Source organism: Antedon bifida, chromosome 10 (genome assembly GCF_963402885.1).
Source record: "Antedon bifida chromosome 10, ecAntBifi1.1, whole genome shotgun sequence".
In the NCBI taxonomy this organism is placed as follows: domain Eukaryota; kingdom Metazoa; phylum Echinodermata; class Crinoidea; order Comatulida; family Antedonidae; genus Antedon; species Antedon bifida.
The window spans coordinates 5,682,502-5,710,424 of NC_136235.1; the positions used below are offsets into that span (position 1 = coordinate 5,682,502).

Sequence of the window (27,923 nt, forward strand, 5' to 3'; positions counted from 1 at the left end):
TCATCATGTCCATATATGGGCACATCACATTTTTTTTTTTACTATTGTGTGCTACCACAGTATACAGTGCTTTAGTAGAACATAGCTTGCTACATTAATATAGTTGTACATAATGTTAGAGATGTTACCATTGCATTGATGCTTAGAATGTCATGATCAAAATAATCAAAGATTGTTTGCTGATTTCTTTTCCTTGAATTAGGCGGATTGGAAGAATATTACGCAGAATGGAATGTACAAAGTATGCTATACTGCTCTTTAGGGGTTATAGAATATTAACAAATTGGACAGAGAAACACATAGTATCAATGTACTTAATGTTATGGTTGATGAAACTTTTGAAGGCAAATATTTTTTTATAAATTTCTCTTTAATACTGTATCAATGATATTTGGAACTTTGTACAGAATTAATATTTCAATTTGAGTCATTACATTATTTATTAAAGTCGTACTATGCACTTCTCTGTTTAATATATTTTCTTCTGCATATGATATTACTTACTATTGGTAAATTAATGAAGGTTTTTGGATCACTAACATTTATACCACTTTGGTATTGGTTTTGAACTTTCATGGAAATAACAATATTATTATAAGAACTAAAACACAATGATTGTTATTCTCTGTTTATAACAATTGTTTTTAAATATGCATTTTAAATATGTGGGACAATTAATAATTTAAACTCTGTAAATGCATCTTTCCTTGATTAATGCCATCAATCCAACCTGTGCAATTGCGTTATATTTTTGCAATGAATGAATTAGCCATTTTATGTATGTTTTATTTTGCATCGCAGGGTTTTGATATCACAGCAGCATGGTCTAGAGATCCATTTGAGGTAGACATAGAAATCTCCACATCTGTCATTTTATTCCATAAGTATTTGTTTTAATTTGGTTTGAAATATTTCTGCCTAAATTATAGTAGCAAAATTCTACTAATTAAAAAAGAAAGTGTAGTGTAGTACTATTTTAGAAGGTATAGTGACCCTTTAGATCAGTGCAAAATGCATGTCCATCTGTTTGATATATATACACCAAAGTAGTGCTGCTTCATCATAAAAACGCTTAGACTATTACTTTTTATTATATATTAATTTTATTGGCACACAAGCATGAGGTTTTGAAGACTGCACACTGCATTAGTTTTCACAAGACACAGCGGCCTATAATATAATATAAGATATAAGATATACGATAATACGATTAAAAGAAAGATTCTTAATCAGTAAATCATTGTTCGCACTGGGATAATTTCACCTAGTGTAGTTAATTTTACCATGGTTTTATCAAATTTACCTGTGACATAAAAGGCCTAGCTTAGTTAGGGTTAGTTTTGAAGGCCTAGCTTGTAAAGAACGGTAACATACGAACAGCAGACGCTAGATATAGGCCTAGCCTGACATTGTCTCGTTGCTGAATTAATTTGTTAATACAAATTGAGGAAGACCTGGTATTTTCGCTGAAAATTTCTTATATTTGTTTACTCTTTCATGCGATCGGTCGAAGTGGGTGCATCACATCACAATATGAAAATATCAATCCGCGCACGATGTATGGTGGGATTTATTACACTTAGTCTAGTGTCTTTAAATTAACCAAGGTTGAGCACACCTTATGGTTTAGATTCAAACTAACACTATCACCAGAAGTTTTTTTTTACAAAAACATAAGAAAGCCTAAAGATGCAATTATTTTTGACGTATTGACTGATGAAATGTATGTAAATATTTATGGAGTATTAATGGCAGTTTTGTAGTATAAAGCTCTGTCTACACTATCAAACTAGTTTGACAAAAGAAAGTGTGATGTGCCCAAATAAGGTAGTGATCGATAGTGACATCATCATGTCCATATATGGGCACATCACATTTTTTTGTCACAAGTTTGATAGTGTAGACAGAGCTTTAGCTTTTTAAATGCACTATTGGGTAAATGCTAAATGAAATGTTTGAACCAAACTTGAGAAAAAGTCAATTAATAACTAACTAATGAATAGTTCATATCATTCATCACAATTATTAACATATGTACCACACCACTTATATAATTATCATTTTTATACACATCTTGTCATAATCTTTTCATCACATTGTACTGTCAACATCTTCATGATCTTATCATTATCACTACATTTTAAATCTTTAAATTTATTTATTAATCTGTCCTTTTTCACAATATCCATCATTTTCAATTATTATCATCATCAGCTTATCATATCATCATCATCATCATCATATATCATTATATCTACATTAAAAATATTTTTTTTTATTTGTTTATTATTATTTTATTGTTAATTTTTTACAATACATCCACCATCATATTCAATGTCTTGTCCATCATTTATCATCATTTACTGCTCTCATATTTACATCATTATCATGTTTTTTTTATTAATATTAATTAACATTATCAGGATTATTCACTCATAATCATAATCATCTCTCTTATTAGAACAATTTCAATTGTTTGGTTCAGGCATTTTAAGCTTTCTGCTTATGCCAGCATGTTGGTATTGGTATGTTTTGTTCTTTCTAAACTATATACTTCTATTCTTTTACAGATATTTTATAGAATATATCTCATGATATGATATATAGTTCATACCTTACTATTATTATTTATTTATACTGAGTAACCTCTTCAGTCAAAGACTGATATCCCAGAGGGCCCAGTTATAGTATAATCAATACGAATATACCAGGGTAACTCTCTACTCGTCCCGAAAAATGTACTAGGTTCTGTAAAGTGCACATGAGCTAGATGTGTACACTGGACTTACAGTTTATAGTCCTTATCTGAGAAGACTAGTTCTACCACCAGAACCAGAGCCTCGAATCCTTGCCGATGTTATGGCTACATAATTACTGTCTTTAACTGCTGGGCCACTCAATGGCTACCTTCTGTTTTCAGGTTTTGTTATTCTTTTCAAATGATGGTACTAAAGAATCTACTATCATTGGGAGATGTGATCCTACTATTGGAACGATATTCAATCAAGTTCTCATTTGTTGAGATAAAGCTTTTCATCTATCTATATATATATAAATACTTTATTCATCTTTGTCCTTATTTGTATTCATTGTGGTGTGTATTACTTCCTAATAACTTGGTTAGTTGAATCTGTGTATTGGTCCTTCAATTCCCCAGTGTTATGTGGGGACAGTAAAAGATCGCCACTGAACAGAACATTTAACCATTTAATCACACGCTACTACTTGCACAGATCTTGGAAAACACAGCGCTTTGAAACCTTTGTCTCTTGCGCTTTATAAATGTTATTTATTATTATTATTATTATTAACCAACTGTGTGTGTGTGTTTGTTTTTCTAGGCCAGTGCATCAGGGACAGTGGTTTCAACACATAAGGAGATTCTTGAGTTGGACATATCAATGTTATTAAATCAGAAGTCTGGTGTATGGGCTGATGATGAAGTTGATGACATGGCTACGCCAAACTTAACCAGAAGGTTTGTTTCTTTATATAATATTTGTTTCTATCATGTATCTCATGGTTTATTATTCACTTAACCGTGAGAATTGAGAATAGTGTTGGTTTATGTAATAGTGTTTGACCTAGTTTTATGTTCTTACATAGCTTATGTTGTTTATCAAATTTCATCAGAAATTTGTTCTAGTTCATTACACAAGTGATAATGAAAATGTCTATTTTCATTTTTAATGTGTTTGTTTACAGTGTATAATAAGCGGAGGTCCAAGTGCCAAAATGATGCTTTGTTAACATGTCCCATTGCCATGGTTCTACACACTCATTTTGAACTTTGATGTTTTATTTATAATATGTCTATACAGGCAATAACCAAGTAGATGGTGTTCCAACACCCAATCAATATTATAAGGTGTTTTTAACCATTATTTAGAGAACACCATTTAAATTGTTCATGTTTCTCCTGCCAAGAAATTGGGAGTAATTCATTCAAACAGTTATTAATCACCGGTTACTGTAATCCAGACATGAAACTTTCGCGAATTAGTTACATTGGCCATTTTCGCAACATAAAACTTTTCGCGAATTTGAAAAATAAAGTACAAGTAAACACTGTAACAATATTGTGTATGTATACAACCTTTGTGTTATATTGTGTATTTATACAACCTTTGTGTTATATTGTGTATTTATACAACCTTTGTGTTATATTGTGTATTTATACAACCTTTGTGTTATAAAGATGCTAATACATAAGCTATTGTATACAGTAACACGTTCTGAAAATTATTCGCAGCCTGAAACTTTCAATCACTCGCGAAATTCGCAAAAGTTTAATGTCCGCGAACGTTTATGGTTTTACAGTATTCGTTTGCAGCAGAACCGGCACATATTCTCTATCGTCATGGTCATAATAATTCAAATTCAAATGTTGTTTTAAACACTAAAAGAAATGCCAGATGAGAATGCTTTTTAAAATAAAGCCATGACCAGTACAGAAATCGTGATGTTTTTTTTTTACAGCATTGCTACAGAATCTGTGTATTAGTGTAACATGAATTATTAAATAGAGAAGCTTTCAAAGACGTAGTAACATTATGTGTAATGTGTTTCCAATTATTTTTTTTGGTTCAGGAACATTTCTACCATGAACTCTTCTAGTTTGTAAGTATTCATTAAAATGCTTGCTTATCATCATGTTTTTCTATATACTGTCATCAAGCAAGATAATTGTTTCATGTGTAGCACTTTCTTGTAGTTTTTTGGGTGCAGCATTAAAAAGCTGCTAATTAATTCTTCTTTGTAAAATTACTGTTATGATCTATTGATGCGCATGTTGACAGTATGTATCTCCCATTGAACCAGAAAATTACTCATCCTGCTTGGTAGAATTTATAGTAAATACAGAGTAGAAGGTGTTGTTGGGTGTCCCTTTAAATAAGGTTGTCCCAAAAGATGGATTTTAATGTATGACTCAAATAAAAAATTCCTTCAAAACAATGTTATACTATTGATTTATATCACATCATTTATAACATATACTAGAACACCTATTAAGGGGACACCTTTGGGACCCAAGAAAGAGAAAACCTTAATAAGGATGTCCCCAGTATTTTCCCTCATCCACAGTAAGGTGTCCTTTGAATAGTGTGTGCGTTCCCAGAATAGGAATATATCCCCTGTATAGGAGTGTCCCCTGATTGTGGGTGTTCTACTGTATACAGTTAGGGCCAAAAAATTGCTTTAAAAATGTTTAAACAGTATAGTACTATTCATTATCATTAATAACCAAATATAGAACAACTAACACCATAATTTATACTAAGAGATTTAAAGAGATTTTAATTTAATCAATTTTAAAGCTTCATGTTATATTGTTTCAACTGCTAGCTTACAAATACTAATTTTAGACCAAATACAGTATATAAAGCATAAATAAAAGAAATTATTGTGAAAGAGATTATAAAATTGATATTGTCATAGTATTTAGGACCTTGTTTTTAGATGTTGCCATGCCATGGTGGCATTCACTCATCAAAGTGAATAAGTATATTATTATTAACAAGAACAACTGAGATATTCTACTTTCTAAAGTCTACCTATCCCATCATTATAAAGAAACCTATACAAATATTGTATATATGAACATGCATTTGCTATTCTATACAATACATAGTAAACTTTCACTGTACTATGCCTAGTGTTTATTATCTGCCGTATTCATATTTACAATTACATTAAATATATTAAATATTTCAATACTAATATAACTATTGAAAACACTCTATATGTTAATTTCTATATTTAAATGTTATGTATGACCATTAACATTATTCCTCAGAACAATAGGTAGTTACATACTAGGAATAAATGCATTTCAAATATAAACTTAAAAAGTTGTGCTTCAAAGCAAAAATGAACAACTGATAATAATGCTTTTTTGTGAAACGCATTGCAGTTTTATGAAGATGTAGAAATTGTATTAAAAAATATCATATCACAGTTGCAGCAACATTGCTTGAAATGGGTTGTAATTTTGCTATTTGCAAATATGAAAGCTTTTTTTAACTTGAGAAAAATGCTTAAAAAGAAAAATGGCTTGTTTCATATTACAATTCTATTATATAACAACGTGTTAATAGACCATCATTTTTTATTTGTTGTTTTTTACCATATTTCTGCACTGTTTTTTGTGTCTTTAATTTGTTTTGATTGATGTTTTAAATTTATATGGATGTCAGTGGCGTAATGCAGGGGAAAAGGCCCCTGGTTTAGCACTCCTACAACACTGGGTAGTTACATTGTGTGTACTCAAGCTGTGGGTCCCTGGGTTTAATCAGTCAGTGTTTATAGCTGTTACGCCACTGATAGATGTGTTTTAAATTGCAGAAGATTTTGTGTCTTGAATATTGTATAAATTAAGTAGTTTGTACAGATCCGTTTGCACTTTTCTTTTTTTGCTAGCACATTGTAACATTAATGTTTATGACATTAGTTTAGTTCATACTTGCTTATGAGTTATGTACTTTAATTCATTAATGAATGTGATTGAGTCATTTAATAGAAAAACTATTTTTGTTTTGTAGCAAACAAACAAACAATTTCTAAAACTTCCTGCCTATAAAGTTTATATCAGTCCAATAGTTCAAGAAACATACATATGGTGTGGGATAGCTCCTATCTCACCTGATATGTCCAGTATCGGGCAAATCATGTAGACAGTGTCACATGTGGTATTACAGGTCTGATTGGCTTACATATATGCTAATGTTACATGATTTGCCTATGTCTATCTGTGGAATTTGTGTCAAACAATGCATCCAAGAAGAATGGACAAAACTTTATTTATTTATGCTTTCTTTTGACTGGACTGCATTTTCAGTAACGCAGTACTGCTTCCAAAATGGTCCAGTTACAAGTTTAAAAGTAAAGAAAAATTATAACATATAAAAATACAGAAAGATAAAAGAAGCATAGTAGGCCTAATATAAAAAATAAAGATATACATACAAAAAAAAAAAATGCAATTATTACAATCAAAATCAAAAGTAATTAGTATTGAACTAATTATGTACATTACTAAACATGTTAATGAGCACAACACAACAATTTCTGTGCCCATATATTGAGTAATGTGAAATTTAATGTGAAAATTAATATTATTCTGCTATATTTAACTCTACATTTCCCTTCACCACTTCATGATTTGTACTTATTTCTAATTAATCCTTTCAAATGGCTTGTATATCCATAAATAGCAGCAATGACTTATGGGATTTAAGTACTGATTGTGTAAATCAGTTTTACTACATCAGAAAGTGATCAAATGAATACTTTACTGCTATTTTAGATTAGATAGATTACATTAATGATATCATAACTTGTGATGTTCACTGAGGAAAAATAAATACTAGATATGGAATTGTAGTGCTCTTACAAAAAATTGCATGACATTGTAATTAAACCAATTTAAAAATTGGATTACTTACAATTCATTTTTACCAAATTCCTTAGCATTAACTCTATCAGCTTCTTCTTTTTTTATCCCCACACACACACTCCCTTTTTTATTATTATTAAAAAGCTATCACATTTTGATCCCATACTTTCTTCAGTATTTGTAGTTTTCATTTACTTTATTTGGTAATTCATATGCTGTGATTATCTGAATAAGTGAATATCTTAATATAAATCTCTCTAAGAATTAAAAATGTTGATTGTTTATTATAAAATATAAAAATTTTTCTTTTTTTTTGTATTCATTATATATTGTATGTAAATCAAAATGTAAACCAACCAACGAAATTTCATTTCTACCTTGTTGTTAAAATGACAATAAATAATATTGTATCGTAATAACCGCACTTATTTTAAGATAAATTGCTTTTGAATTCAAAATTGTATGTCAGCTGGTCTGACATTTGATATTAGATTTTTTTGTATGTTTTTGCTATGCATTTTATTAGCTAAATAAAGTTTCATATAGAGAAGTAAATAAAGTGTCATGAAATAAGTCCCTGTGGTGCTACATGACTTGTTGTAATGTTACAAGATAAGGGCAACATTGATTTTTATCAATTTATAAAATGTTAAAGCAGGAGCTATTTTTATACAGAGTAGGTTAATGAGAAAGTGTAGGTGGGGTGTGACACAAAAGGATTACCTACTGTACTGTTAATGGTTTCTAAGATAAATTAGGTTGGCAAAATTCGAACTGACAGTGCATTAAACAGGGAAGGATTCAGCATTATAGATTAGTGGGGGGCTAAATATTTCATAAATGATAAAAACGATCCGTCGCAGAAAAATAAAAATAATCATTATTTTATTTTTAAAAGACATGGCTGTTAAATTCAAGAATTTAGGTGGGGGATAAATTAATATGCTTTATCCCCGCCTAGGTCCACGCCTGATAAAAATAATCTGCATAATTTGAGTGATTTATTTTTAAATGTTCCAATCCTTGTAACACTTACATTCAATCAATGAATAAATATTTGTATCTATTTTTCAGAGCGACTGTAGCAGAAGATGAGTTTCTAATGGTACATCACTCAACTGAACGAAGTGCATCAATACCAAATGCTAACACTATGGGACTGTCTCTCCTGCCTGGCCTACTAGATGGTCAGAATCTACAAACAGGCAGGGGTACAAATGTCGTACGTAATTCATGTATACATAAATTCTTTCTTTTCACTTTATATTAATACTACCGCTGCTACTGCTGCTGATACTATTTACTAATCTACTAAAACTACTAACTCTACTACTACTACTACTACTACCGCTGCTACTGCTGCTGATACTATTTACTAATCTACTAAAACTACTAACTCTACTACTACTACTACTACCGCTGCTACTGCTGCTGATACTATTTACTAATCTACTAAAACTACTAACTCTACTACTACTACTACTATTGCTGCTGCTGCTGCTACTACTACTGCTGCTGCTACAACTACTACTACTGCTGCTGCCGCTACTACTACTACTACTACTACTACTACTGTTGCTATTACTGCCGCTGCTGCTACTACTACTACTACTACTACTGCTGCTGCCGCTACTACTACTACTGTTCGAACTACTGCTGCCACTACTACTACTACTACTGCTTCTACTACTACTACTTGTACTACTACTACTACTACTACTACTACTACTACTTCTACTACTACTATTACTTCTACTGTTGCTATTACTGCCGCTACTACTACTACTTCTACTACTACTACTGCTGCCACTACTACTACTACTACTGCTTCTACTACTACTACTTGTACTACTACTACTACTACTACTACTACTTCTACTACTACTTCTACTACTACTTCTACTACTACTACTACTACTATTACTACTACTTCTACTACTTCTACTACTACTAATGCTATTGCTGCTGCTAATGCTGATGCTGCTGCTGCTGATGCTGATGCTGCTGCTGATAATGCTGCTGCTGCTAATGCTGCTGCTATTACTACTACTACTGCTACTACTGATTCTCTCCCAAAACGACAAAACAAGTCTTTTCTTAAGCTCTGTCTACACTATCCAACTTGATGTGACAAAAAAAAAGTGCCCATATGTGGACGTGATGATGTCATATCACTACCATATTTGAGTATATCACTACCATATTTTTTTTTGTCAAACTAGTGTTAATATTGTAGACATAGCTTTAAGGTTCAAAACGGTCTCAGACCTATTGAAAAGCTGATATTTTGGACCAGCGAGGGTGTTTTGTATGGAAGTTACAGTAGCTTCTATTACTTCTACACTAATTATTATTATACTTGACTGTAATATATATCCTGTTTGTTATGATTTTGTCATTCTTTGTGGATCTAATTTTAAAGTAGGTTTTATAAGGCTTTGGTTTGTTTGTTTATGCACACATCTATTTATACAGTAGCTTTATGCTCTATTTATAAAAGAATTGTATTACGAAAACCCTGATAAATTGTGTTTAAATTGGTCTCACATTTTAAACTAGATTTTTTATTTTTATATATTTATTTATAGACCGACATCATTTTGAACATCCCAGGACCTTTATTATATTTGACATGATCTACAATTTACCAATTTGATACAATTTTCACAGTATTTTATCACTTCTCGATATTATGTGTTGTATTTTTTTCAAATCTATGGGGTATTTATTTGATTATACATGTTATTATATATTACACCAAAACCAAACAAACACCTCCCCTAAATAAACGACCACCACACCACCCAACCCCCCGACCCCCACACACCCCCCCCCCCCCCACCCCACTAAACCCCTTCTTAACAATAAAAACGGTAAATGTATTTTTAGAATTATGATGAAAAATGGTTAGTATTCATAGTCAATGCGGCGGTCAGAGCTTTTGGTTAACAATCCTTTTCATAACTATGCATTATAATAATATGATAGTTGTGTTGTAAATTATCTGCATGGTTTATTTTTAGATTTCAAGACGGCCAACATATCATATTAGGCGTCTTTCATCTCACCCGACACTTCCTTACTGTAAGTATCTTCATTATCTTTCGCTATTAATTTCAATATACAGTGTTGATTATTATGTCATAGACCTTTCAGTGTGTTTATATAAAACTTACAGCAGCAATGCGGTTCATATTTAGTCTGTTATAGTAGTTACGAAATACACTTATTGACTGTGTTAGTAAATGTGTTGATTGATGAGTTATTTGCTTAGTTCCTCAGGTTAACTCTCACTTATTTTTCTTCTACGCACGGTATATTTTTTTATAGCCAGTTTGTAATAATTAATTTCTTACTGCTTTGTTTTTATAATTCACAATCTCAAAGTTCCATTATTAACTTAAAAACAGTTTATTTGATCATTTGTTTTCCTTGTTCTGCCTTGTCCTATATTATATACTGTACTCAATATATTATTATACAATACAAATTCTGTGATTGATTTGATTTGTATTTATTAGGAAAATTATCATAAAAAATACATATACAAAGTGATAACATAAATTACGGACATTACAAATAATACATTTATAAAAGATTTTCCAGGGGATAGCCCAAAAAGCTTATCAGCTTATTTCCATTGGGATCCTTTTACAATCTAAAATAAAAAATATAAAAATTACAAAGTATTGCATTAAACACGTAAATATAACAAAAACAATAATATAATAAAACAAGTTAAATTAAAAGACTATTAAATTAAAGATTGAATGTATGCATGTTTGAAATGAATGCAGTTTTTATTTATTTTTGCTTTATATTTTTTTACTTGTAGATATAAGTGGATCCCAGGATGGTAGTGTTTCCATGTGGGAATGGGGTCATTCCCAGAGGATTTACATGCATCGGCCACCTGGACAATTTCCTAAAGTTACACAACTCCATTTTAATGTACAAGGCAATAAGGTATGTTTTTTTGTTATGATATTGAATATGTTAAATGGGTTTAGTAGGGTTTATTTATTTGTCTTGATACTCAACGACATCTTCAGCGCTAAAGCTTTGATTTTCCATAGTCGTATAGTATATCGGCATTATCAATATATTCTCAAAAAATTTCATCTGGTTTCAAATATATATTAAATAAATAAATGTTAACTTTTTGGTTAAACCAGTTGACAAGTACTTACTTGCTACGTTTCAGCTACTTTCAGTAGCCTTGATCACGCAAATGACGTTGACATGATGTTCTGTCATTCGTCATAGTTCGGTGACTTGCGCCATCTTTCGTCTGATGTTTAGCTTTCTGCTGGTGTCCCCCTTTGGATGCTCGGGTGTCCCTTTTTATTAAGTCATCATAGATGGCGCAAGTCACCGAACTATGACGAATGACAGAACATCATGTCAACGTCATTTGCGTGATCAAGGCTACTGAAAGTAGCTGAAACGTAGCAAGTAAGTACTTGTCAACTGGTTTAACCAAAAAGTTAACATTTATTTATTTATTATCAATATATGTAATGTAAAAAATTAGGTATTCTGAGTAGATAAAAAAAATAGCAATTTCATTGAAATTGTAAGACCAATTTAGCTTGAGAAAATAAGGTAAAGGAATTGTCAGAGCCGCCATTTGAAATGCAAAGTGTAAACAAACTGGATCAGGCCCAAACAATTAAATTTGGACCATTGTACATTAACAGTATTTAAAGCATAATTGGCATTTTCTATGTTTAACTTGAAACAAAAGATATAATGTATTGAAATATTACTTTCTCAGTTTGGTGTTTGTGACGATAGTGGACAACTTTGTCTTTGGCAAGTGGGAATGAACTCGCCATCTGTCACCAAACCGTTCCTTGTAAGTCCATTCATTCAACATTTTTTTAACGATGATTATCATTAATTTACCAGGACCTAATTGATTCTTTTAAATATCAATTAAAATGATATATTAAATATTTACTACCATGACTGACTATAGTCCCATGGATTAGGAGGTAGGATTATACAGGATCATGGGATTATACTTACTACCATGACTGACTATAGTCCCATGGATTAGGAGGTAGGATTATACAGGATCATGGGATTATACTTACTACCATGACTGACTATAGTCCCATGGATTAGGAGGTAGGATTATACAGGATCATGGGATTATACTTACTACCATGACTGACTATAGTCCCATGGATTAGGAGGTAGGATTATACTGGATCATGGGATTATACTTACTGTATATAGTAATTATAAAATTGTTTGATCTTCAATATAATCAGCTTATTTAATTTATATTTACTCACTCATAGATATGTAGCTTTTAATAACAAAAAAATAGAACGATATTTTATTTGTTTTGTTGGTTAAATATTTTTAGTGTGTATTTTATTACATTTTAGCTATTATATTCACCAATGTATTAATAATAAATAGGCAAATTATTATATCTTAATGTTTTGATTTGTTTTTATTTATTTTTTATTTAATATTATATTTAGTATATTGGTTAGTTAATATAGAGTCTTGATAAACCATAGCTATTAAATCAGTACAGGTTCAAGGCTATCCTCGCATATAGTTCTGGTTGTACTGTAGAACAAGCCTTATCGCAAAAGGTTCATTGGACACATCTGGTTCGTGAACCCAGTGCGTCTTTTGCAAGAATATGAGGTTACCTTAGTGTACTGGTCCATCTCAGCCCCTATTCCTTATTCATGGTCCGCAGACAGTCTAATCCTAATTTTCTCAATCAGAACAAAACAAATTGGTTGGATAATTTGTTTTCATAATAATCATTTTAAATATTCTCTATTCACAGACACTGCAATGTCACAATAAAACAGTATCAGATTTTACATTCATGGGATCATGTAGTCTATTAGCAACAGCAGGGTTATCGACTGAGAATAAGAATGTTAGTCTGTGGGACACTCTGATGCCAAAGAAGAAAGCATGTATACATGGTATGTTGAGAAAACACTTTTAGTAATAAATTCAAAAAATCAATGAATAATGTTTGGTTGCTGTAAAACTAACAACCAAGAGATGCATAACATTTTTTTTATTATTCATTCATTCATCAGTGAAAAATTACTTCCATTTATTGTCATTTGCATATAAAATATACATAAAAATTATGTTTGCTCTGAGATATACAGAAACAGATAAATGAAAATCTAACAAAAACAATTACAACGTGTCAATCACTCTCGTACGGTATACTGGCATATTGAAATACATTTAGAATTACATTTTAAATAGAATAAATATAGTAGCTATATATCTAAATATATAATGCGATTTTATTTCTCATAGAAATAGTGCATATTGTAAATATTTAAAATGTGAGAGAACAAATGTATATATCTTATGTGGTAGGAGTCACTGTGAACAAATCACCCACTCTAAAATGTCTTGATACACTGCAAATAGTCTTACACCCACCTATCAGGAAGTGTTGCATTTAAACTGTATTCCACCTGTGTGTTTGTTTTAATTATTTAATTTAATTAATTAATTATACTGTTGTACAACAAGGAAACAATTAGTAAATTTCATAAATACAATAATCATATCGATTTATAATTTACACAAATGAATTGAAAAAGAATGTGTGGTAGAAATGTCATGGCATATACACAGTGAGTAAAAAAAGAAACATAATAAAACCGTATGTGTGGCCAATACACAATAATCACACTTGGAATAAATTCAAACACAAGAAATAAAAATGAACATATTTTTAATGGTCCTGCTTGGACTATATTCGTGTAGTTCTAATTTTGTATTATGAATATCCCACTTAATTTGAACTTTGTGTGTTAATTCTATTATTCTCATTTGAAATTAGTTGGAATTAATTCATAATCTAATACAATGGCAGCACTTTGCAGCAGTGTGTCACCATTAATCATTTGCTGTAACAGCATTTATATTTTAGTAGGCCCTATGGAAGGTGATGAATGCTTTATTACATCTCGCCATAATATGAAAGATTATGTTAATTTTATGTATAATAATGCTCTGATAAATAATAATATTAAATGATGGAAAATTATTCCTCAACTAATTGAAACCCCAAAATATGTAATGCAATCCTTAATTAAAACATTTTTGATAGCTGAATATTGTCTGATTCTGAGAGAATTGACTCGGTCTATATTTTTTATTTTATTATTTATTTTTATTAAAATGTATGTAGATCAATGATTTCCATTAAGATCATTTTTTACAAATCCAAAGATTAAGTATGTATAGTCAACTCTCTCAAAAACCCAAAAACTGTAATACATTCCGTAAAGCATTTATGATGGCCCAAGATTGTCTGATTCTGAGAGAATTAACTCTGTATTTTTTATTTTATTACTTGTTTTTATTAAAATGTATGTCAATACATTTTAATAAAATGATTTCCATTAAGACCATTTTTTACAAATTCATAGATTAAGTATGTATAGTCAACTCTCCCAATATTGGACACCCTTGGGCTATCTTAATATGTCTGGAAAGTTTGGTAATCAAAATGTGTTTTTAATGGTTGAAAGAAAAATTGGAACAACCTTTTGGTCGTCGGAAGCATTTCCGGTCTTTAAGAGTCTGGTATTGAGAGAGTTGTATCTTCTTTATAATTATTGTAGTCTACAAAACTGTGTACTGTATTTCTTGTCATCCTTAGCTTTTAGCTGCCATGATGGTGGTTGTCCCTCTATAGCATACTGTCCCAACCAACAAAGTCTAATTACCGGTAACAAAAAAGGCGAGGTTGCGATCTTTGACATAAGACAACGAAAACTACGACATTCTTTCACGGCACATGATTCAGGTATCAAATGTATAGCAGTAGATCCTAATGAAGACTTCTTTCTCACAGGATCAGCAGAAGGCAATATTAAGGTATGCTTCATATAATTTACTTTTAATATTGTAATGATAGTGGAGCTGTAGCTTGGTGGTTAACACAATTTACCTTCCAATCCTATGGTCCAGGGTTCAATCCTGACCTAGTTCCAGGGTTGTAACTCAGGACTCAACTTCTTAAGCCTCAAATGGGACTAGTATATAAGCATGATATATTATTAAATAGTTTATCTATCCTGTAATGGTTTCTCACTGATGCATAAGAAAAATTTGTTTTTGTTTGTTTAGTTTCTACACACAAAATACAAAATTGTGCAAATATACAAAAGATTCATTTAACATAAAAACTAGTAACAACCAAGCTTGATACAAAAGACAAATCTTATCATTGAACCACTTAAATTTGTGTGATTTACAAGAGCGATTGGATAGTATTTTTTTATCTTCTGTAAGCGTAACAAATGCAGGTGTCCGCAATGAATAATAAATACGTAGGAATGATTGCTATAGCTTCTTTGTTTCTTAATCACACTCAAGCGAAATCAGACATAAGTCGCATAGGTGTTTTTCTATTTTTAGACAAATAAATGCAGGAATTTTACATTTTGTGTCGTCTGTTAAAAAATGGTGTAAATTGTGTATGATTTTCATAAATCATGTTTTATGCTTAAATTGAAAATGTTCTCATGTGTTGTTTTTAATCAAAATTGAGCATAGTAATAGAACAACAGTTAATGGACAAAGGTGCGAGGTTTCATTGAAATACAACAATTAGAATACCCCTTTACTAAGGCGTAAACTTAAAGATGTATTGTCCCTTTGACTAATTCCAAAAAAATAAAAAATAACAGATTTCGAAAAAGGTGGGTCATTTTGAGTATCATAATAGTTATTAACTATCACCAAAAATTTGTTGACAAAAAAATAATTTAACTGAAATACAGACGTTTTTTTGTTAAAAAAATAACTTTTACTTCCAGTCAAAGTTTTCGATCAAAACATATCCCATAATGAAACGCGCTTGTTTGGCTACTCTGTATGCATAATCATAAAACTTCCTCACGATCTGTGTGAAAATACCTTCTCAACCGTGACGAGTTGTAAACAATCATAATTAGCATATGCATAATGCGTACTCGTGGTTTGTAATCAAATCAATTTACCTGTTAATTACGTAAACTTATTGTTTTTGGCTCGAATTTTCGACTTAAAGTGAATTACTTTAATATTACTTTGATATGGCCAATTTAAATTTAGAATATTTTGACCTTCATTTTTTTGTGTTTCAAGGGACAATACATCTTTAATGGTATCAAGATATTTTTTTCAGTATTTTAAATCTTGGATTATGTAGTTTCAGTATTTGTAAAAATCTCAATTTTGAAAATTCCAACTTATGTCTGATTTCACTTGAGTGTACCATGTATAATATGTGTTATAAACAATACCTTTTGTTATTATCACATTATTTAGAATATGTAGCTATAGTGTCATGTAGTATAATTGCTTGAACCTATGGTATCTAATTTACAATAAGGGATAGATGTCTTTGTTTATAAAATGTAATGAGAAAGATTCTTTATTAGATTCTCGCATCTTAGCTTCTCTATGCTTGAGATTCTCACATCGTAGCTTCTCTATGCTTGAGATTCTCACATCGTAGCTTCTCTATGCTTGAGATTCTCACATCTTAGCTTCTCTATGCTTGAGATTCTCAAATCTTAGCTTCTCTATGCTTGAGATTCTCACATCTTAGCTTCTCTATGCTTGAGATTCTCAAATCTTAGCTTCTCTATGCTTGAGATTCTCAAATCTTAGCTTCTCTATGCTTAAGATTCTCACATCGTAGCTTCTCTATGCTTGAGATTCTCAAATCTTAGCTTCTCTATGCTTGAGATTCTTACATCTTAGCTTCTCTATGCTTGAGATTCTCACATCTTAGCTTCTCTATGCTTGAGATTCTCAAATCTTAGCTTCTCTAGGCTTGAGATTCTCAAATCTTATCTTCTCTATGCTTGAGATTCTCAAATCTTAGCTTCTCTATGCTTGAGATTCTCAAATCTTAGCTTCTCTAGGCTTGAGATTCTCAAATCTTAGCTTCTCTATGCTTGAGATTCTCACATCTTATCTTCTCTATGCTTGAGATTCTCTCATCTTAGCTTCTCTATGCTTGAGATTCTCAAATCTTAGCTTCTCTATGCTTGAGATTCTCAAATCTTAGCTTCTCTATGCTTGAGATTCTCACATCTTAGCTTCTCTATGCTTGAGATTCTCAAATCTTAGCTTCTCTATGCTTGAGATTCTTACATCTTAGCTTCTCTAGGCTTCAGATTCTCACATCTTAGCTTCTCTAGGCTTCAGATTCTCACATCTTAGCTTCTCTATAGGCGTGAGATTCTCAGATCTTAGCTTCTCTAGGCTTAAGATTCCCTGAATTTATGACCTGTGCCTGAAGATAAATGTCAGGTCTAGTGTCCGGGAGAATGATGCTCGTTAATTTCATTTGATTAATTAGGTTATTAGAGGTATAATTTACAGTACAGTAGTTCATACAGTTGAATCTTTAATATGCAGTAACGTTCTTAATTAGTCAAACATACAAAGTGCTAGCTAGCTTTGCCAATTATAAGACTTGATCTATTTCATGCATTTTTTATATGAAGTAGTTGTCGTCAGATACACAAATACTGAGAAAGGTCAACAGCTAGTATTGTAAACAGAGTCTAGGGATTTTAAAGCAATTATGTCAATTATCAAGAACTGATAAACAATGTTGATGATAGTAAATCGTCTAAATATAATCAGATGAGAGAGCCGCTTGATTTATCCAGTGTGTATTTGAGATAGAAACACAAAATACATAAAATATGATATATTGTCCCCTGAAAAATATTTTGTTGTTGAATATGCCATTTTTATGTCACATACAGTAATAGTTTTTGACATTGACCAAACATTGGATCTGAAAAAAAAGTTATTTACCTGAAAAACTGCAATTCTATGCAAAATTTGACTAAATTGTCTGTCAGACAATGGTTTTTGGTTAAATTTAATCATCTTTTTATATTAAGTGAAATCATAATTTTTGTTCATTTTACAGTATTATTTATTTACAGTACTACTGTAGCTAACTATATAAAAACAAAATAATCTTAAAAAAACCCACAAAACTTATTTTTACTTGTTGCATTGTTCAATTACATATTTGACAAATTGAACTGCCTTGTTGACTATGCGATCGTGTCGTCATGCTTTATCAAACAAATTTGAAAAATGAATAAAAAAAACAGATGCTTCCATTAATTGATTATGAATTATAGGAAATCATTAAAAAAAAATCCATTTTATGCTTCCGATCACATAATGGAAATACATCACACCTTTGGTTAGAGGTGAACTTTTTTTTCCCATATTAAATCAAGAAAATTTTAAAACAGTTTTTGGTTTTTGTTTTTTTTTAGGTTTGGGGATTGTCTGTTCACAACCTTCGCTACTCGTTACCAGGGCAACATGCAAGAAACACGTTCTTCCGACAAACTGGAAGTGGTGTTATCCAAATAACTGTAATGTCGAACAGTCACATTTATTCATGCGGTGTTGATGGAACGATGAAATGGATTCAAATGCCAGGTACACTGTGATTGCTTTTAAAGCAAAGCAAAGGAAAGGTTAAATCTTTTAGAAAGCTGCTTAGAGAAATGACAATATGGAAAATGAAAGTGATTAGGGAATAAAGAACAAGCCAAACGTATCTGATTTAGAAAGAACTTGATGAAATAATAATTTCAAAGTTGAATGCACAAAGTCATATTGCTGGTAAAGTCTCGCTTGGACCACCAGGAATTAGAAAGAATATAATGTTTGCCTTGGGGACCAATTTAAAGAATTCTTCATTTTCTTTTCTAATAATATAACGATAATTTCATACTACACAAACTTACCTAGAATCCACAATGAGATATACATCAATTTGTCAATATTGATGATATCAAACAGAAACATTATGTTTGTATTGTTCTGGAGATTTGTCTATTTCTTTAGCTCATGAGATGAATTTTTATTGTTTTTGTCTGCAAAATTCCATTTATGTTGAAAAATAACAAATTACTGTGATTACCATTATTTTTTTTTTATCTATTTCAACTATTTTATGTTTTTAAGCAGAATATAGTATTGCAACCAAATATTAACTGCATATCTTTTCATGGTGGCCAAATCGTATAAAAGAAGAGAAACTATTAATATTGTTTCTTATGCGTGTACATAATTATATAATGCTCCTGTAATTATTGTGTGTATATAGAGACAAAGCAAAACTATATTTGTTAGGAAAAAAACTAATGAACTATTTGTCAAAAACCTTGATGTAAAAATCATGTTTATAAGTTATAAGCTATTGGTCCTGGTGTTGCTACACTATTGGTTCTGGTGTTGCTAAGCTATTGGTCCTGGTGTTGCTACACTATTGGTCCTGGTGTGCTTAGCTATTGGTCCAGATATTGCTAAGCTATTGGTCCTGGTGTTGCTACACTATTGGTCCTGGTGTTGCTAAGCTATTGGTCCTGGTGTTGCTACACTATTGGTCCTGGTGTGCTTAGCTATGGTCCAGATATTGCTAAGCTATTGGTCCTGGTGTTGCTACATTATTGGTCCTGGTGTGCTTAGCTATTGGTCCAGATATTGCTACACTATTGGTCCTGGTGTTGCTAAGCTGAGTAGCGCATGTTGTAGCAAGTAAATGAAGACGAGGTTAAAGGTCACTAAAAAGTAAAACTGATTGAGAGTATCTCTACAGCACAGTGATTTAAATACATAAACAATAATAAATAGATAAATGATAAATCTCTCCCCTTTAAAAACAAGGCCGGATTCAGGGTTGCTTGTGTAAACCCCCTCGTTCACGAGAAAGTGTCCCTTAATAGAGGTGTCTCCTGAGTGTCCCTTAATAGAGGTGTCTTCTGAGTGTCCCTTAATAGAGGTGTCTCCTGAGTGTCCCAAAGCAGAGGTTCTACTGTAAAAATAAACGCCAATGATTTGGTGATATCCTCACTACTCGGTTGTGTTTAACTTTTATTATAAAAATTGAATTTTGTAAATATAAAATTATTTATTTGAAAATTTGTTGAATAGACATTAATTTTCTCAGGGGTACACTTCTATCCGTCGACTTAATGTCAGCGAAAAGGCCAATTTACACAGACAAGCGGTAACGGTAATAAAAAACATAGAATCTATGTTATTGCTTATGACCATTTACACTTACCCGCGGAGAGGACGGGCGGCTTCCGCTCAGGATAGATACAGATTCAACGTGGGACAAGCTACGCGGTTTCCCGCTTACCGTTACCATACCACTCGTCTGTGTAAATTGGCCTTTGTTTTATGCACGCATGTTCACACTAGTATATTGATGCATGCACGCTATATTGACCTAGCAAGCCAGGATTGCCAAATGTTAGGTGCCATATATCATTATCTTTTCTTTCATTCTTATTCATATCATCTATTATCAGTACTTTTAATATCCTTTAGGCTACATTCAACTTTTATTTCCATTCCACGTAATCGATTTTTATTTTAATGAATATAGGAAAATACAAAAATAAGCGTGATAAGCCTATAGTTAATAAAAATTGGATTCGTTTATTGTTATTTATGTTATTATAGTCTATGCAGTTTTATTCCTATAAACGATCATACATTTTTTCATTTTTATATAAGCATAATATTAAGATGTTGTAATGTGTGTGTGGGTCGATCTAGTACTCCCACCTACGTATCTTATGGCGTCATTTCTCACCGGAAGAAATGTATTTTTTTTTATGTTGAGATCAAATCAGTGTTATTGATTTACTGTGTTAAATACCTTATAGGCTAGAGATTTACCAAAACGAGAAACGTAAAAAGTGTAAAAAAAAAAGGCGAGGAAGCATGTTGTATTTTCCATATGTTAATGTTATATGTCGTTACAAATAAATATTTAATTTTTAATAGCAATAACAAACCGTCATTTAGTGTGTTTTAGAAGTTGATAGTTCAACTGAACATAAGCAATTCAACTTTGCAGAATTAGTGTAATCGGAATACGTATTGGTTTTAGATGCATCATGATTAGCGAATGAATAAAACCAAATCCGCCGTCCTCCCGGCCTAAATAATATCATTAAACATTATTTGTAATAATTATGATATTTGTATTCGTAAATAGATAAATATAAGGTCAATCAAGTTTATTGTATTTGGATGAGACCGAGGCTAATATGAATAATGTACTATTTACTTATATTACCAGCATTAAACGTTGTACCAACGTACAGCAATTAAGAAGTAGTAACAAAAATATTTTATTTTAGATTAATTAACTAATTGTTTATCGTCTATTATGTAAATTAGATATATGTAAAGCAAGAATATATCATTTAATGATACATGTATAGCGGTAATAAAATAATAAGTGTAAATGATGGACATTTTTGGGTTATTTTCTGCTTTCATTTATTTGATAATATATAAGTATATATAAAAACACAGTAAGGTTTGATGAAACAATAGTTGTATATTTACGTTGATAGCTATAGTTTTAAATTATGAATACTCTTTCGAACGTCAAAGAATAAATGAAACTTAATGATATTATATAAGATTTTGTCTATAATTGTTGTTATTAAAATGCAGTCCTTTATAAAGCAGCAGATAAAGTACAGTAAGACAAGAATTTACCAATACCATGGGCAACGCTCGCTTCGCTCCCTCACCCTGTAGACAGTATCGTAACGGCTATGAGCGCTCACTGGCTAACCCAGGGGCCCCAGAGCTCAAAGGGCCCCAGAACATCAGTAGCCCAATGCAACTACCCAGCTTTGGAGGGCCTTTAGGAGTGCTAAACCAGGGACCTTTACTCCGTGTGTTACGCTACTGCCTCTAGAGTGACAATAACGACGAATTTAGAGATTCCGATTTGCGACTACTAAACTTCTATGTGGAATATGACCGTACAATTCATATTAGTGTATACAATGATAATTAAATTAATTATCATTTATGAAATCTATCGGAAGAAAGACCGCGGTCGTATAGTCTCAAAAGAATTGAACCACTCACTTTGTCGTCTGACATTTAGCGCGCGTTAATTAACACGATTCGTATCGCTTATTTCAAATGTACTTTTATTATAGTATCTATTTACATCCTTTAATAGTCATTGTAGTCGTTATGCTTACCTCCTTATTTGGTGGGTAAAATTCAACCATCGCGGTCACGACGATCAAATCTCATTTGCAGTGATTATTATTCTATTTCTAGTAGTACACTGTATACTATTACAGTATTCCGTTTCAATTATGTATTGCTAATCTGTTAGCACTGCGCATGTCTAAAGTACACGGCCTATAAGATGATCAATCCGTGTTTACTTGTGTCAGTAGTAACACGAATGCGTTTCATCGAAGTGCTATATCACAGCATGGAGAGATAGTATATATAGATTCTTTATACGCTGAGAGGTATATTGTATTTTGTGAAGTAACTTGACAAAACTAACAGAATAATAACAACATTGGTTCAGGATGACAGCGTGTACAAACTTTAATCATCACCAAACGAAAATATCGCAAGACTGTCCTTTACAGCATACTCACAATCGAGTACCAAAGAGAGCTGAAATGAATCCACTATCTGGAATAATCATTACACCTGATACAGTACCGAAATTTGTAATACCTCGCAATCGGCCAACTCGGTTAGTAACTAGGCCTACTAGCGAGATTACATCTGACGATGCCATTTCGGATTGTGCAAGTTTTAATACCAACGATAGCCCGTCCTTACCACACCTTCGGATGAAGAAAACACCATACGGATTTTCATTTTTAGCAGAGAGTCCAAAAACTTCAAGAAAAGAATCACTTTACCGCAAAAAGAACAAACATCAATCAACCGAGCAAAATTTAACTGTTCAACAATTAGACTACGACACCTTAAGTGCAGGATCTTCGGACGGTATGTATGATTGGTCAAGTACTTCTCCATCTTCCAGAGGTTCATTATCCCCTGCCAGTTCACCTTTGATTCATAAAAATTGTATTTCCAAAGCAGGATTTGGATTATCATCCAGTCAAAGTCACGGACATTTAGGCAACTCAAATCTGGTTTTGCCGGTTCAAAACAGACCGGTGTCTTTTCCGTCGACACCGACCTTAATCAGAGCGTCTACCATGATGAATGTCAACCCGAACGCAATGCAGACGTCGTCTTCTGTCAACAGGAGAGCGTCTATGCCTCTGCTGGGAAACATCAAATCAAAACGTAGCCGTTCATTACGTGCACTGCAACCAGATATGTTACACCTACATTGTATGAGGAGAAGAAGTGTAGTAAGAGATTTAGGTGAAGTTCATTTAAAACTTCAGTACGTTCGACAACGTGAATGCCTTGACGTCGAAGTAATACGCGCCGAAAATTTAGGCGGCAGTGTGTATACAGGTCCGATAAATCCCATACTGAAACTAAGTCTAACACCCGAGAAAAACCACCCGAAATACAAAACAATTAACATGAAAGGCACTCGTGATCCTCAATTTAATCAAAACTTTTCCTATGCCAACATAAAACCTTTACAGCTGATGCATTTGAATCTTAGGATCAAAGTTTTGTCAAAGAAGTCGAATCTGAGACGCGCTGAACATATTGGTGATATCATCCAGCCACTAAATTTCCTTATCGATGAAAGTATTCATGAAGTTAAAGCAAACGTGAAACCATGTCTCCAATATACGGTAAGTTCCAATGCTTTATTCCGCCATTTATTTGATGTCTGTGCTGCGTGCACTTTGTATACCACATTCAGACCTATACTATCCGCCGTCGATTGTATTACCTGTCTAAATAATGTTATATGAAATAGTTTGCATCTCTTTTTTATTTATTGTTTATACTGAATCATAAAGTCTGAACATTAGTTAGCTTGCGACTGGAACCATTCAGCCAGACAGCTGGCGCGCAGAAAACGTTGACATAACGTTTTTTTACAAGAGGCATGCAATACTGTATTTGTCAGCAGAAAGGCATAAACAGTTACCCATATTGTAGAAAAGGTTATAGTCAGCAGACAAAGAAACTGCAGGGGTAATTCCCAATTTTCTATTTTTAAAAAAGACTGAATATGCCGATAAAATATAATAATAATTGTGGTCATTGATCTGCAGTAATAAATAAATAAATATTTGTTAATAATATTTAAGTGAAAGGAAAAAGCGACATAAACCAATACTACGTGATAATTTTTTAATTAACTTGTTCATAAATTGTAGTTATACGAGCTCTCTGTCCACACGATTCATACCAAAATAGATGCGTTGATTAATGCATTTGCACAAGACGTAACATTAATTTATTCAATATTTTTGTATAATAATGTTTATTTTTATATTCTGATGATATATTGGGACATTAGTGAACCAAGTTTCTACTTCAACAAGAACAAAACAATTTTGAGACATTGAATTGACAATGTTGGGTACTTGGTCCATCCTCAATGAATTTTCATTTTACCATTACAATTACAAAGTGTATTAGTGAGATTGCTTAATGTGCTTAATTGTTATTATTAAACAGGAGGACAATAGCACATTGACTGCTTCACTGTGTCTGAACCGTAACAACCTGATGATTACTATTGTCAAAGCAGAAGGCTTGGCCAGGTGTCCGATTGGAGGCTCACCAGGTAAGTTTTCTAGTTTCTGTCGCACTTTGTAATAATCGTCGCACGTTTACTCAGCCTCCTGCTCTGATAACTAACGTTAACAAATGTCGTTATAAAAACGACACACATTTTTTTTACACAAACATTAGGCCTATTTCAATTCCATTTCACTACGCGTGTTCGGGATTAAGTTGAACTTCACGACGTTATTAGCTATTACTTTGGTATGCCTACTTGTATGTATTCTGTTCTTGTACTATTACGTAACTTGCCAGGTTTCATGTAATTGCTTGTGATTACTGAGATTGTTACAAAATAAGTAAACAACACGTCTTCGGAGCCAAAATCGTAATTATTACAATTATTCCCCGACGTCGCTGTGATTACGTCACAATGACTTAATTTTCTTGATGAGGTGTCACAGCTCTGTCTACGTCACCCGATTGAAAAATATAAGTTACGATTGTTCGTTGCTAGGTATCCATTGAAACACTGCGAAAGTACAAAAACGTAGTGTGGCATACAATAAAACAACTAGGCCTGCTAATGACTATACTACCCAACAACAGGATACATTTTGCTTTTCCTGTGTCTAATCTATTGCACGAGATGTTTATTCTTGAACAAAGCAAATTGATTATCTTCAGTTAAGGACATTACTTCAGTACTTAAAATACATTTAACAGTAAAAAATAGATCGAAATACAATTAAACTTAATTGCAATAAGATTAGTATGTGTGCACTAACAAAAGAATAAGCGCTTAGTTACGTATCAGTGAAAGACTAAATCAGAAAAGATTCTTTTTATAACCTAACAAAATTATTATAGAAACACTTTTGACCATATATAGATATTGATTGGAGGCCTAGTAATGTAGAAATTGATCTGAATCTGAATTTCCGACTCGAGAGGAAAAAATAAAATTTGTATTGAGAAAAAATCTTGAAATGCTGTCAACTATTACCGTACATGATCTTACAATACTGTAGCAGGTTTATATTTAGTTTAGAAATAGTTCCGTTCAGTTTTAACCCCTTGATTGTCAGCAAAATGCTGTTTAGAGGGCCACCCTCTATAAATAAAAAATACCTAAAACCGGTAGGCCTACATTAGTCTCAAAGTCAGACAGACTGTTTACCATTTTTAAATTTTTAAATTTTTAAGGTAATAATGTGTGACCTATTAAAATAGGTCACACATTATTACCTTAATCACCCGGACGCAAAATTAATATTACTAATATTAAAGCCTGCTTTGATTGTTCCGGGGGAAAGGTTAAACAAAGCTTGTGTTTATTAGTATTCATAGATAATGATCAACTGATTTTATGCTGACTTTAATTAAAACATCATTGTGTCTCTGTCTGTTAGGGCCTACTAATTTGTCTCCTAAATGAAAATGTCATATCATGTCGATTGGCATGGATACAAGAATTAGTTTAAGAGTAAACCATTGACCATGTATACCTTCTGTTTTAAATTAATTGTTCATTCATTCATTCATTAAAGATGTATTGTCCCCCTGAAAAAATATTTTATTTTGTTTGTTGTGGAATATGCCATTTTAATAATATAGGCCTAGTTATCCACTTTGAACAAAAATTGAATCGAAAAAAATGTATTTACCTGAAAAACTGTAATTTAAAGCTAAAAAATAATCAAATTGGCTGCCAGCCAATGGGGTTTTGGTTGGATTTTACCATTTATTTTGTCATTTTATATAACATTTTTTTTCCGTTTTTATTACGGGGAATTAAAACTACAAAATAAACTTATATTCAAAGTCTGATTTAATTAATCTTTAGGCCTTATTGTTCATGTTTTTGGGGGACAATACATCTTTAAATACACTAAATACATTTTCTACTCCCGTTAAAAAATCATTATATAGTATAAAGGGTTGAGATCCAATGTAAAACTATAGTTTATCAAGCCTTATAAGGATTCCATTTTTTGTTTCAGATCCGTATGTAGACATTGAAGTTACCGAGTCGAAAGGCGAAGAGCTGAATGTACACAGACACCAGACGACCGTTCGTCGAGCAAAATTAAACCCTGTATTTAAAGAAGCATTCTCAATCCCATTAGCAAGTACCACCACTGCCGAAGATGTTACTGTGTTACTGCTTGTTCGTGACAAGGATTATATTCTTCAAGATTCGAATATTGGTCATGTTCGCCTTGGTGTTGGCATGACAACGAATGAACACGTTGAAAGTTGGGAAAGAGTATTTAAAAAGCCCGGACAGTCGGTTACGATCAAGTGCAAACTTTGTACAATGCCAATTGATGATTAATCATCATTTATTTATTAAGTATTTATTCAAAACAGGAATTTATGTTAGGGTGAAATAAAAGTGTCCTTATGCACGAGACGTGACTCATCTCACTCATCCTCCTCAACAAGAGTGTTGACGTATTTGAGTTAAATTGATTTGCCAAAGTCAACTACTGACATTAAGATATGTCTACACTATCAAACTAGTTTGACAAAAAAAGTGTGATGTACCCAAATATGGTAGTGATATGCCCAAATATGGTAGTGATATGACCATGTCCATATATGGGCACATCACATTTGTTGTCACATAACATTTGATAGTGTAGACAGAGCTTTACAGAAAATACATATACAAGATTTCCAGGGGGATAGCCCAAAAAGCTACGATAAAATATTCTTTAAAACATGGTGTATGAAGTGTACGAATGCCACACTTTGATGCTAAATAGTTACGTTGATGAAAGTTAGTATATCTCTTGTACTAATTGGTAGGCCTACTGTTTTACAACGCAGTTAAAACATGAAGAAATACTACATCCTCCTGAAGTGTCCTACCGACTGACTGACTGACTCGACAGATTGTTTAAATTGTTTTGAAAAAAGGCACTAAAATTATTTTACATTTTTATTAAACAACTCATCTAGGCCTAACATATAGGCCTACTGTTGGACTGTAATGAAATAATGT

General features: G+C 32.1%; 2 protein-coding genes across 8 annotated transcripts in view; both read left to right on the forward strand.

The window, feature by feature from the left end:
• The window catches only part of LOC144854184 (dmX-like protein 1), a 64,022-nt gene extending 42,143 nt beyond the window's left edge, over window positions 1–21,879 (forward strand). The window contains exons 27-38 of one of the 7 annotated variants that reach the window (XR_013614529.1): window positions 203–241; window positions 802–843; window positions 3,342–3,478; window positions 4,591–4,620; window positions 8,471–8,618; window positions 10,420–10,480; window positions 11,232–11,362; window positions 12,174–12,254; window positions 13,215–13,359; window positions 15,072–15,289; window positions 18,715–20,177; window positions 20,232–21,879. Coding sequence is in view for 5 of the 7 variants with exons in the window: in XM_078712082.1 (XP_078568208.1) it covers window positions 203–241; window positions 802–843; window positions 3,342–3,478; window positions 4,591–4,620; window positions 8,471–8,618; window positions 10,420–10,480; window positions 11,232–11,362; window positions 12,174–12,254; window positions 13,215–13,359; window positions 15,072–15,289; window positions 18,715–18,894 (1,212 nt within the window). In the remaining 2 variants the exon portion in view is untranslated. Of the gene's footprint in view, window positions 1–202; window positions 242–801; window positions 844–3,341; window positions 3,479–4,590; window positions 4,621–8,470; window positions 8,619–10,419; window positions 10,481–11,231; window positions 11,363–12,173; window positions 12,255–13,214; window positions 13,360–15,071; window positions 15,290–18,714 lie in introns of all 7 variants that reach the window. The other 6 variants (XR_013614528.1, XM_078712082.1, XM_078712083.1 and 3 more) reach the window with 6 other exon arrangements.
• Window positions 21,880–22,688: 809 nt separating this feature from the next.
• LOC144854277 (uncharacterized) lies at window positions 22,689–27,295 on the forward strand. Its single transcript, XM_078712202.1, has 3 exons — window positions 22,689–24,027; window positions 24,866–24,974; window positions 26,917–27,295. Exons 1-3 carry the CDS (start codon window positions 22,819–22,821, stop codon window positions 27,249–27,251), a joined length of 1,653 nt encoding a protein of 550 aa, XP_078568328.1. The 5' UTR covers window positions 22,689–22,818; the 3' UTR covers window positions 27,252–27,295.
• Window positions 27,296–27,923: the final 628 nt, after the last annotated feature.